At 40.8% G+C, this 13785-nt stretch overlaps 1 protein-coding gene across 5 annotated transcripts in view; it reads right to left on the bottom strand.

The window, feature by feature from the left end:
• Window positions 1-13785, bottom strand: part of cadps2 (Ca++-dependent secretion activator 2) — a 245374-nt gene that overhangs the window by 20144 nt on the left and 211445 nt on the right. For 4 of the 5 annotated variants that reach the window (XM_028586486.1, XM_028586488.1, XM_028586485.1 and 1 more), the window contains 2 exons: window positions 12446-12520; window positions 11716-11799 (listed from right to left, as the gene is read on the bottom strand). In XM_028586486.1, coding sequence (XP_028442287.1) covers window positions 11716-11799; window positions 12446-12520 — 159 coding nt within the window. Of the gene's footprint in view, window positions 1-11513; window positions 11547-11715; window positions 11800-12445; window positions 12521-13785 lie in introns of all 5 variants that reach the window. The other variant, XM_028586489.1, reaches the window with a different exon arrangement.

The following is a 13785-nucleotide window of genomic DNA, read 5'->3' as shown; positions in this document are numbered from 1 at the left end:
TATACCTTATTCATCTCCACTGCTTTCATATTAGAGATCAGATGAAGTTCAGCTGGAAACTAACAGTGGTGACACTGGTGAGGGTGATGCAGGGAGAGCCAGCACTGCAGAGCTGCAGGTAGGTGTTATATGAAGTGTGAGGTGATTTTAGTTTGTTGAACATCTGATCTGAAGCCCAAACTTCCTTGACAAAGCTGTCTGTTTGGAGTCAGCATGGCAGGTATTTAAACATAACGGCCTTGTCCCAGAGTCTAGATGTCTAGCTATATGAAAAGATAAACAATGCCACGTTTTTAATAAATGTAAATAAATAAATCATGAATTTACTAATTCTCTTTTTTGATAATGACCTGGCCAAAGTAGTAAAGTTTAGTTTTCACAATGATTCATTGTAGGATTATGATATTATTGCAATTATGTAAATCCACATTGACTCTTTATTTAACATATGGTTGGAAGAAGTAAAAATGTATCCAAAACTTTTTAGTTTTTAGACTTCTATTATTGTGTAATGTCAGAAGGATTTTAACTGTTTTGCCAGTCAAATTAACTTTAATGAGTGCATATTGAAATATTACAGTGTTGATTGGCAAAAAATGCATCAGATTGATGCTTTAAAATATGGAATATTTAAAATTTTCTTCCGGGGGAGCATGCCCCCAGACCCCCCCAGAGGGGTAATATCCTTCTCAGCTTTTTCACCCCTGACCCATTTTCTTGCCCGATGTTAACATTCTTGATGCTGTTTTTGCCTTTCAACTTAACCTTTGCGTGTATCTGTGTCTGTTCATTGAGGCTTAAAATACAACTAAGAAAAGAAAATGTATTCAGAAAAGTTTGGATCAATGTGCTATTTATTAATCTACAAAACTGGATGATTAGGCCTGCAATTAAAGAATTGATTTGATATGTATCAGTTAATTACTGCCATTCAAAATGTGTTTTCCTTTATCTTTACAAATGAATCTTTTTAGTAGAATAAAGTAGGTTGGTGAATGTTTTGCAGTGTAGTTAATTTATGACATATTTCTGTTCAAACCATTTGTCAGGTTTCCGATATGTGTCCCCCCCCAATGTTAAACTCATTCCTACGCCCCTGGTCTAAGCTACCGGATGCCTACAATTTCCCTCGGGATAAAAAGAAGTATGTATCTATCTATCTATCTATCTATCTATCTATCTATTACTTGTTGTCTGGAGTTTGCACATTCAAGGTTGAAAGCACTTAATTGGAAGTCGCTTTGGATAAAAGCATCAGCTTAATGACATGTAATGTGTCTCAGTGCCCCCGATTACAAATGACAATTGAAAGGACTGTTCCCACGATGTACTTAACTGTTGCCTGAGCACTATCACCTTCACCGCCTTGGTCTCCTCCACACTCTGGCTATGGATTATCTGAATTTAATAACGGTTGATTTTGTTGATGGACTGAGATATGTTAAATATACTTCAGGTTTTAGCAAAACACTTTTGCCTTCAGATGAGAGATGATACACTGTACAAACTAGTTTGTTTCGAGCATACAGTTTAAGCACTAATTTCACAATAAAAACGTATAATATAGAAATTGAGGGAACACATTTGAAACAAATTCTGAAAACCAAATAACACGACTGATTCATGTCCAGTGAATAACCTTAAATGGTACAAAGCCAAAGGTAAGCGGTAAACTGCCCAAAGTATAAAAAAAAAGTTTAGGTCACCAAAAATGGAAAAATAATAAAAATTTCATAGAAAATAGGCATTATTCAGGGTTAAAGAAATTGGTTTATTTACAGCTTTCCTTGAAAGTTAATGCAAACAATTCAGACAGGAACTCCATTTTTTTGTTCAGTTTCTGCAGGTTTCACCAAGTCGAATTGAAGACCTTTTAAGACCATTTAAATGTAATATGTAAATGTAAATGTTTTTTCAAGACAAATATCGCTAAATTTGCACTTCCCCAAAGCATAAAATCTGTGTTAAGTCTGTGGTACAGTCCGAAAGAGACTCGCGCCAATAACACAAAAGCTGATTGGCTGCTGTTGGTCTCATTTGTAGTTATAATACAGCAAAATTAAATTTGGACTAGCGAAAGAACTACAACACCACAGAGAGAGGAAAAAAAAGAGCATTAGAGGTAGCGTTACATGGACGTAGGAAAATTAAGACCTGTTTCAAATTATTTTAGACCTAGAACACAATACTTCAGGGAACTTAAGACTTTTTAAGGCCTAAAATTTGGATTATGAAATTTTAGACTTTTTTTTTAGACCCCGCGAAAACACTGTTGTTGATTAAAAACCCTCTAAAACGTTTGACCGGTAAGGTACGTATACTTATGTGGCAAAGATTTATTAAATGCATTTCCTCGAACCAACACCTACCAAACTAAATTACTGGTTTACACTCCAACAACACAGGTTCAGCATCACCTGCTGCTTCCTGGGTGAAAAAGAAGAAAAATAAACTACCTTCTCCGTGTTGGGGGGTAAGAAGAAGCTTGTGGAGGAAACATTAACTGCGGTGGAAACGGCGGATTGTTGGGCTGGGAGAGGCCAGAGGCAGGAGAAGTGGGTAGAGCCCTGCTCGTTCACACTCCCTGTTGTCATGGGAGATTACAACTGTAATGCTTATTGTAATTGCTTTGACATCTTTCACACTCGTTTTCTCTGAGCCGGTGTGCGGCGGCCCCCGGGGGGGTTGTTGTTCTGCTACAGCGCTGCTGAGCATGGCACGTCAGGTCCCCCGTGGAAAAACAAAAGAAATGGAGCCTCAAGAAATCCAGAAAAACCCTTTGGCTTCACTTAAAGGCAAAAGGCAGGTTGGGAGACTGAATTTGGGTTTGTAACCTTTTTTGCGTATCAAAGAAAACACAAGATAAACACAAACTGTCACGTGCTGATGTTTGGAGGCAAAAAAAGAAAGCAGATCTTGACAAACATCGCCCAGGGTCCCCAACAGAATCAAGTGACTCAATTTAGTTTTTTGGTCTGACAATCAAAGAGGCAGCCAGGCAGTTCACTGGTCTTGCATTGCCAAACCATCCTCCACAGCCCTGCGGAGGAGGGTCTGGGCTAGTCCACACAGCATTCTGGGATGGGAGAAAAACGTGCTCTGGTTTATTGGCATTTCTTTAAACCAATCCCAATCGTCTTGGGCGGTGCTAAGCGCCAAGCAGAGCCGCTGCAAAATAGCCTCGGGAAGGAACTTGTTTTGGTGGAACGTGTGTGTACGTTCAAACGTTGTTTTAGTCGTGCGGCAGAAAACTCCGATTCTGCAGAGATCTGAGGTGCAGTTAACCATGATCTTCGTGAATCAACCGGAGTTTAAAATCAAAACACAAAGAAAGTGGAAGGTAACAGACATCCAAAAGAGTGACATCCGGCGGAATTTCCGGCAGAACCGGAGCAATCCCGGAAGTGGAACGTCGTGGGTATAGACTAGGCAATTCACAGACAGCTCCCGCTCTCAACGGCGTCTTACCACGACAGAAGGGACATCTTGTGATGGAGATGACTGTCTCAGGGCAGTTTGTGATCTTCTATGTACTCATAAACACAAATTGTACTTCTGTCTGCAAGGGTCTAAGCTTGACATACATTTTGTCATTTGCCAATGTCTGCGACGGTGCATGCAATTGGTGCACCCTTCCATCTGTGTGAAAACAACCACCCACCACACAGACACCAAATACAGTAGAGGTGAAATAATAACTTGATTCACCAATTAGTTGACTGATAGGATATTATGATGATCAAATAATTGTTAAAGTCATTTTTAAGTAAAAACTCCAACCGTTCTCTGGTTGCAGATTCTCCAATGTAAAAGATTTCCGTGCTTTTGTTGGGTTCTGCGCTCCCGATAACATGAACCAGAAGATAGTGGCACCGCTCTGTCAAATGTTTTGTGATAGAAACTGTCCCAGCAGCTGTTTCAGAGGCCTTGAACAGCAAGTGACAGACTGAGATCAGTCAGAGGCGATCAGCTGTAATTCAGGCAGACCGCTCGACAAGAAAACCGGCAGACACCAATTTATTAAAGTGGGGTCACTTGGCTGCAAGGGGATCATGTGTGTGTGTGTGTGTGTGTAGGGAAAGGAGGGGTGGTGTGAGTGTGGTCATGTTCAACCAGAGAGAGGCGGGGTCAGGCCCAGTGATTGACAGGCCTGTCAGAATCCCCATAATCCTCTGGAGTGAAAGTCTGGCAGATCGAGGATGACTGTCGAATGACGCTCAGAAATCTTGACGAGAATGAGCCTCACGTTGTGTCTCACTGGGTGAGTTACAGCACTTGTCACGTTGTCCCTGATTGGTTCCAGCAGACACTTCCAGGTCATGTCCACATTCAATGCAGATCCATTTCAAGACTGAGTTTGAATGTCAGGAGTTTTCCGTCCACACCGAGCATTTCTAGAGGATGGACGTCTGAAGTGGGATGCTGACGATCCCACAGTTGTCAAGATTATTGAGCGATGAGGGCGGACAATTTGTTTCCAAATAGGTCATATACCCTTGGCTTACCTGACTGGATCGGCAAATCAATGGAGCTAAAGTACTGCTACCGGGGAAATGTTGCCATTCACTCCAGCATAGTATAACACAAATAGGTTTCAAGATTAGTAATGCTGTTTGAATAGTATTAGCAGATACTTTTTGCCTCTCTTTAGGTGGCAGGAGTGACAATTAGTCGTCCTCAACATTTGTTGTGTTCTGGTTTCACAATGAAGACAGTTTAGAGACCAATTACATGTAGAAACAAAATAGGATGCAGACTCTACAGGATGATTTTTTTACTTGGATACTATCCTTGTTTTTTTTTCTTCCAAATGATGTAGGCTACAGATTTTTAGGCATTCTTTTATCTCAAGTGTCTTGAGAAATAGAGTAGCTGCCGTAGATGGGAAACAAATCGGTCCGGGGAAGCGTTGCCCCGGACCTCCCAATGTTTACAACTTCTGGCTCCATTAACTTTTCGCCCTCCTCCCAGGTTTTGGGTCCCCCTGGACCAAACAAGCCTGAAAAGCATCCTTCACCTAGCCTGTTCTGGCCTGGACTGACCATGGTGTTTGCAGGGCAGGGCAGATTTGCCCAATCATCCCAGAGGGTTACAAAGTATGCAAGAAAAGTCCTCCTAGGACCCTACCAGAGAGTCCAAGAAGACCTCATACTCAGAACTGCGGTTTGTTGCATTGACATGCAGCTGCATAAAGAGGCTAGATTCTCATTTTCCAATGAGCTTTGTCAGAGGCTCATAATTATCCCCACAAATCCAGTAAAAAGTCCATCATCCGTCAATGAGTTTAACTCCAAAGCGGGAGCTGTGTAAAGCGGTGGACCAGGCTACATACAGCGTTCCTGTCAGGTCACCTAGCGTGACCGTTGGTAAGCCCACATGGCTTACTGGTTACTCTGCCGGTATGCTGCTTTACGTGACTATTGCCAAGTGCAAATTCCCGAGTTGGAAACTACCTTTTCCTTACCTCTGTGAATTCAAGCTACCAAGTAGATACAAACATAGATGGCTGCTGTTTTGTTTGGCTCCTCAAAGCGCTGGAAGCTTTTAAAGGTTGGCATTTAACCAGCCAGCGATACAGCGTCATTATTTTGATCAAGTTAAGAAAGATACAAAGCTGTAATTCAAACGTTAAGCGTTTTAAAGGCATACAACCGTTTTTAACTGATATTTGTTTACTTAAGACTATGGTTTGGGATTTGGGAACATACAGTACAATAATTCTGACATGTAACTGAAATGTAGGAAATTGAATTTGAATGTTCTATCATTCTGGTCATATTTTATTTGATTTTTTTGGTTTGGGCCTATAAGTTCAAATTTAGAGGAAATCATAATCTTCTGGTCTGGTTTGGGAAAATATTAATTCTACGGCGTTCCAACTTTGATGCACTTCACAAAAGCCAGGCCAATAAATAAATGATTTTCCCAGTTTAGTGTGGAAGAACTTGACTGACCTGCACAGAGCCTTGACTTCAACCTAATCCAACACTTTCAAACAACTGCAGGGAGGATGGAGGAGCAAAACAGAGTGAGGAAGATCAACTTTTAAAAACGGATCTGATCTGAGTGTGGACATGGTCAAAGCGAGAGAAAAATCTGTTCTACAACATTGTGGATTGTGTGTGTGTGTGTGTGTGTGTGCCATTGGCAACATATTACTGCCAGTGTTGTCACTTGAGACATCAATTCCCCCCCTTCCATGCCCTCAAGGCTTAGTCTCAATCATTTACCTTTCTTTTCTCTTGTTCTGACGAGGTGACAAAGCAGCATGACAGATCGGAGACGCCGGCACAGTTCCAGCCACCGAGATTAAGGCGTTAACACGGGAGGAAAGAAAGGAAAAAAAAAAACCTCACATACAAGCAGCTCAGCACTCTTGTCACGCTCGGCCCTCGGTCTGTTTTGTCTCCTCCACTGTTTCTTCACTTGTAGCCAAACACCAGTAATCCCCTCCGCGCCGGGATAATGGCCGCCTGGTTGTTCAACATTTGACAACAAAAAAATGGAGAGTGTAAAATTAAGCGGTGTATTTGTCCGGATACAGAGGGAGGGGTAGAGAGGGGGGAAGAAGAGAAGAGAGGCCCGTTGATAATGAGCAGTTAGCGGAGGAGGGGGGAGGAAGGCGGTGAAATGCCAGGTAATTACACGCTGCTACCGTCCTCGTTTCCTGCCCTGGATTCATTTCATTTCTACCAGGTGCACGTTGCGTGTGTACAAATGTGTGTGTTGGCACGTCACAGCAAAAAGTCCCTCTATAATCCAAAATAACACTGTTTATGATGCTAAAGTACAGGGGAGAACAAATCAAGTTACGGTCCATCCACTGCCAGCAGAGTTCAATAATAGTTTCCCGATGGCCCGGGGCAAGTAAAACGCAACGTCGGGCAAGTAAATAGAACAACCCATTTGCCCGTTCGGGCGTCATTGTATCATAAATTATGTTATTGTTCTCTTGCCCCCGTCGGAGAATTCTTGTTCAATGATTTGATTTGAATGTGCCATTGGCCAATCAAGAATTGAGTTTGCGCTTGACTCTTTGGATGTTTTTTTTGTAAATGCTTTTGAGACAATTTTTTATTTTTTTTAATTACGTTTATCAATGTTATTTCCCAACACCTTTTTTCAACACTTTTTATGTTTTTTTGTGATGCTTTTGATGTGCTTTTTTGTTAAGCTTTTTTCCGAAAAAAAAAAAATAATAGACTTTGGCCGAGTAGAATTAGTTTTCACTTGCCCAACCGGACAAGTGAAAAAAAAAACACCTAACGTTGAACCCTGGCCAGTGTTTGTTAACTGCTAATACATCAATAAAGGCTTCAGCTGCAACTAATGATGGACTTCATTTACTGACAGCATCCATCAGCAGTCATACTGCCTTTTCTATCCGACCAACAGTCTTAAAACCATCTCTAATACTGAATATTTTATCAGATCAAATTAAGAAAAGCATATTTGAGAAACAGGAACCAGATGATGTTGTAATGTTGTATTTGTGGACGATTCTGGATGAATTTCCGGTTGATTTATTAATTGAACTAGTCAATCATTTAAAATCTGTACGCAGGGTTTCATTTCGTAGTCAATATTCTTTAAGGCCCTGCTTTTTAAATGCGTTTGTTATTACAAATAGTTTACTGACATAAAGAAACATGACATTTATAAACTTGTATAAAACCTCACCCCTGGTAAAATATCATTATTTAAATAGTTTAATTAGTAAAATGTTGAAAAGCACATGTGCCCTGTGTGATTTCAAATTATTTTCACATGTGAAATATCTCACACGTCTATGTATCATGTGAATGCATCACATGCTAAATGTCTGACAATCACATTTTGCTCAAATTAACATTAAGTTTAACAGCTACTAAAGTGCAGATGAATTGAATGTTGTTCAATCAATCGTTTCCTACAGTTTGACAGTGTATGGTGCAACAGCAAAAGAAGACAAGTTATCTTTCTATAATCTTTTGGAACGGCAAGTTAAGTTTTCAGATTTAACAACAATTGCTTTTTGGCGGCCTTTTTTGCCTTTAGTATACAAAAGTCCCCATGCAGACTCAAACCGGGAATATTATGATCCACAGCCCTTCAGAACGCCCCTGGCAAGAGTTAGTTAATACGTTTTGAATATGCTTTCCTGCAGAACTGTGTTGAAGAACATGGTGAAGAGCCAGTGATGATGATCACTCCCCCGGTGTTTGTGTTCCTGCTTTGCCAGCGTTGCATATGTTTGATCGGAGCATGTGTGGCTGTCAGTCACCGGAGCCTTGGCTGGGCAGGCGTCAACACGCAGAAAGAAATTGCTGCATGGTCGATGGGAAGACAACACAAGGGTTAAATTAAAGTAGAGAAAATATTACATGTTTGATCCAGGTTTGTCTGGGAGGACATCAGTTAGGGCCGACTGGGACTCTTTTAAAACGGGTTTCATGCTTCTCGAGTTCAGCACGGCGGGGGCAGTTTGGACGCTGATATGACGGTGATGTTTAAAATCGCAATAATATCATATCGTGACATAAGTATTGTGATGATATCGCATCGAGACACAAGCCCCGTGACATAAGTACCGTGATGATATTGTATCGTGACATAAGTACCGTGATGATACCATATTGCAACATAAGTACCGTGACGATATCGCATCGTGACATAAGTGCTGTGATATCATATCGTGACATAAGAAACGTGATGATATCGTATCGTGACACAAGTATCGCAATGATATCGTGAGGCCTCTGGTGATTCCCACCACTAATAGTCAGGTAATCATCCTTTTATATTCGTTGAAGATGGAAAGGCAAACAAGAAAGAAAGACAGAAAGTCTTGTTCTGGCGCAATAACTAATAAGTTGACAAAAGTCAATATCTCATGTTGAATGTAAAACATTTTAGTATAAACTGGTTGCAGTTGTCAGATAAATGTAAAAATGTGATAAAAAGTATTTCCATCTAAAATAAGAGAAAGAAAATGTAAACACTCGAGGGCGAAAGCTTCATGTTCTCCTCAGAGGCCCCGCCCCCCCCTCGTCATCCCACCTGGACAAGAAGCTTACCTGCGTCAGGTTCCCTCCACACAAAGGACCAAAAAGGCCAAGGTAGCGGTTACATTATAATTTCAGGGGAGGAGGAAGTCTGGACGGGAAGCAGAGAGCATGATGGGATAGGTGGGATGTACCGCGGCGGGGAAGGGGATTAAGGAGGTCGGGTGAGATTGTCGGGCTGCTCTTTATCTCTCAGCTGTTAATGACTGAGTGTCGGATGTTCTCACGTCTGTGTTTCAGCAAATGCAACTCGTAAAATACAAAACGCACAATGCAGAAATCATTCTACACAAGGTACTATTTTGGCATTTAATATACTTATTCTGTAGTCTTAATCAAGTACATATAAACCATTACTTGTGCCCTTGAATTACTTAATTATGCTTATTTCATTTTATCTTTCCATACAAAATACCCAAGTCTGCTTCAAGGATCGCAGAACTCTAATTGGCATTCATTTATATGCAAACTGAAATACAAATAAGGTGACTGAACTACTTCTCCAAGGACTTCTGCGTTAGTTTTGGCCTTTTAAAACAACAAAATGTGAGTAAAACAAAAGAAATATAGCATGTATAGACTCAATATGTGCGTGGTTATAAGACGTCCTAATGTTTTCCCAGTTTTGGCATCCTTGACAAAAATATAATAATCAGAGTCAACATTTTTATTATTTTTATATTTCTGAATGTCTATATGAGACAAAATGTAAATTAATGGATGTCGAATAAAAAGCAATGTTGTGTTTGACAGCAAAAACTATTCAAAAAGCAAACTATTATCTGCAGTGATGAGGGTTAGGGTTAGGGTTATCACTCCACATCCTGAAATCAGTCCATAGAGAACATGCTGAGGGGAAAAATATAAAGAATGTGCAGTGTTAAGGCCGTTACACACCGGGGGCGTGATGAAGAAGTGACGCGAAAATGTGAAATAATCGCCTGAAAATATTTACTATTCAAATCCACGACACAATCTTCTCATCTAACTCTCGGCTATAAAAAAAGAGATAATTCCAAAAACATCAAATTATTTCCTTTTAGGGCACTGAAAGCTTGTGGTTACGGAGAAAAACTAAAACATAACAGAATGTTAGTTCTGTGACAGGACGTAAAATCTGGCCTTGTGGATGAAAGTTGGAAGTGTTACCCATCCATCCATCCATCCATCCATCCATCCATCCATCCATCCATCCATCCATCCAGGGGCGTAGCCGTAATTTCTGAAGTGAGGGGGACAGATTGTTCAGGAGGATGATCTTTATCGAAAGATCCTCCATCATTTGTCTCTCCAAATGGCGGATTCCAAGTAGCCTACATCTACTGTAATTCATGATGGATGGAGACATTGACATTTCCATAAACCGCTCCATACTGTTTTACTGCCACATCTTTCTCAATGGGAGACATCTTAACCCTTGTGTTGTCAAATTTGACTTTTTGATTGATATATCTTATTCTGGTAAAAGAAGGCAGGTGAAGATGAGACTGGGTGAGCCCAGCGCTGAGTGTGACATCTGCCCATTAAGTAATACTTATATTACATTTAAAAAAGAAAAAAAAGAAACTGCCCCCATTGGTAGACGTTGAGCACTGAGAGCATCAAAAGCAACCTGTTTTGTCATTCAAGAGGAAATGTATTTTATTACAGTCGTTAAACATTTCATTTTAAATACTTTGAGTAGGACAGGAGAAATAATACACTTTCCTTTTTATGTATTCTGTTTCGTGCCGTTTGGATCGAAGCCTGAAAGCTTTGGGAAAACGGATTTTAAATATATTTAATCCCAGTGGATGGATGAAACTGCCAGAATTCATATCAAAGAGATGGACAAAGTAATATGTGCAAAAACACAAATCACAGAGGAATTGTACTTTGTTAATTTAGAGCTGTAAATCACTTTAGAAAACGAGGGGTCACCTTTATCTTTGTGAGCTCTAATTCTGGAGATTAAACCTCTCTCGCCTTCACACCTCGAATGTCGCCAAAGCGTTAACGCCTCATCCCCTCCACACTTTAAACTCCTGTGTTCTACACGTCACCTCCTCCTCCTCCTCCTCCTCTTTCTCGCTCGGCCCGCCGCAGCCTCTGATCTTTGCCACATCGCCGCCGTTCATTAACCGCTCGACACCCAAACGCCACCGCCCACAAAGCGACACATCTCTAAGGACAAGAGTGCAATTAATTAGGCTTGTTGTGTGATCTTTGGCTCATGAGCTGCAGATGGAATAAAAAAAAAATAAAAAATAAACTCTTTATCTTTCACACGTTTAACATGGTATGATGACAAAAGTACACGCACAAAAAAATCCAACAAGCACATGAGCGAGGCTGAATGCAAAGAGCAGCCGCTTTGCATTTCCAGCCGACGTTTCGACGGTCTGAATGCGGATGATGGAAACACAAATATGAACACCGACTGTGACGGACAGGGTGAATAACAAACAGCAGGCAGATCGACGGACTCACAGGGACTTCCACATATTTGGCAGCGGTTTTCACCTTTGAGGGGGGGAAAGAGGGGGAGGGAGGGCGAGAAGAAGAAGATAAAGAAGGAGAATGATAACGAAGGGAAGATCTGGTTTCCAGCGAACAACAGGTTGCCTGAGCGAGCGGTGAAAGAAACAGCTCGGTGCTCTCGGTTTCCCGGGACAAAAAGAAGGCTACTCACTGTGAAAGAGAGGATTGAAGAGAAGAATGTCCCTTCATCGTATCTCGAGAGTTTGGAGAGGACGCCGTCTAAAACTGCGGCAAACTGCAGACGGGGGTCACAAAAACAATGTACTTCTTCAGTTTCCTTCATTTGCAGTTTTTAGAAACTTTCAATCCTGCAAAAAAATCACATTTGTCTGTAAATATATTTCTTTTTCTTAAAGAAAATGTGAAAATGAATGTGCCAGTGCAGTCAGAAAGTTTTTCAAGCTTTCTATATATATATATATATATATATATATATATATATATAAAAAGCTTCTATTGTCTGGAGTCAAGCGACCCGTCATTCAATCATCCTAAATCTAAGAGGAAAGTTTAGCCAACCATAATGAAAAAAATAAATAATGAAAAATTATAATAATAAAGTAAAGACAAATAATAAAAAAAATGACTAAAAACTAAAGTACACATAAATGAATATGTCAAACCCACTGAAAAAAAGAAAAAGACAACAAATAAAATAAAATCAGAAAAAGTGTAAAAAAATCCATCATAATTTCTATCAAGAGTTAGTAAAAATCTAATCCAAAGAGTTAAATAATGAGTAAATAACAAGATGTGTAAGCCTACTAAAAAGAGTACGGTTTGACCCCACTCGCCCTAAATTAAGAGCCAAACAATAGAGAAATTCTGAGTGTAAACAGCCAGTGAAGTGAGAGGATTTGATTGGCTAAAAAGGCATTTACCTTTGTGACGAGGGAGGAAATCATGTCTTTGAACGCCTCGTCAATCAGAACATCGATTTTGGAGTGGTACTGTTGCTGCAGAGGGTGGGGACGGGGACAGGGGTTAGCAATGTTATTTTCATTTTATTCTTTTATTAATTTCAGGAAACTGACAGGACACAATGGCCTCGCCTCCCTGATGGGGAACAACGGTGTTGTCTACGCTGTAAGAAACAGAAAGAAAAACCTACAACACTTGGTGTGAACATCTCTCTCTCTCACACACACACACACACACACACACACACACACACACACACACACACACACACACACACACACACACACACACACACACACACACACACACACACACACACACACACACACGGCGAGGCGTGAAAAACCTTACCATCCGTGTAAGGGCGCTGAGTTAAGCAGCTAATAGGGCCATTATGCGGCTGAATGACATTCCCGTCCGCGCTGGAAAAAGCGAAGGAATCTGAAGGATACTTTTTGTGCGTCTCCCTACAATTAGAGCAGCCTTGTATTTCTCTAAAGCACCGGTCCAGCTGCGAAGACCAAAGGCTCACACAAGATTCAATTAATCCGCCATTTCATGTCTCGTTTGCCCCCCCCCCCCTCCCCAAAACATATTCATGGCCTATTCATCACCTTTTCCCTTGAAGGAAGGAGAGGGAAAAAAAGGCTGGGGCTGACGCTGAATGGCAGCAGCAGCAGGGGAGTTCATGTCTTGGCGACAATGCCCTTTCACTGGCCGTCTAAAGAACACCCAAATTAAAAATTTCAATCAACAAAGCGTATAGATCGCTGACAAATTGTGGGTCCAGGAGGTCACCGCCGCTAGCCCTAATGTTTTTTTTTTTTCTTTTTTCTTCCACAAGTCCACAAAATGGCAGTTCTCTCTCTCTCAGTGGCCGAATCTTTCTGGCAAATCTTGAGAGCTTTTCGTTTTTGTCTCTTCTTACCTCAATTAACATTGCTGCTTTTTCCTTCTTTGTTTCTACAAAAGCTGGCATAGAAAAAGCAGAGGAGGAGGAGAAGAAATTGTTTGGTCTTTGCCATTGGTGCTGCAAAAAAAAAAAAAAAAAAAAAAAAAAACCTGAAAAGAACAATAAGAGCTTTTAACAACATTTATCTGGTCGTTGAGCTGTAGCCGCCGCTTCTACTTCAGCTCTGTGAGCTGTTTTAGAATCTGAACCGGGGTCACATTTTCAACACAACCCCTCACCCACCCCCCCCCCACACACACCCCAGCACTACTTAAATGACCTCAGCAAGAAAAAGACAGCAGACTGATTAGCATTTTCATTGATTTCATCTGATCACCCCAGTTTTAC

Source organism: Perca flavescens, chromosome 8 (assembly GCF_004354835.1).
Source record: "Perca flavescens isolate YP-PL-M2 chromosome 8, PFLA_1.0, whole genome shotgun sequence".
Taxonomy (NCBI): Eukaryota; Metazoa; Chordata; class Actinopteri; order Perciformes; family Percidae; genus Perca; species Perca flavescens.
Note: the sequence above shows the minus strand (reverse complement) of the source record. Positions and strands in the feature narration are given on the sequence as shown.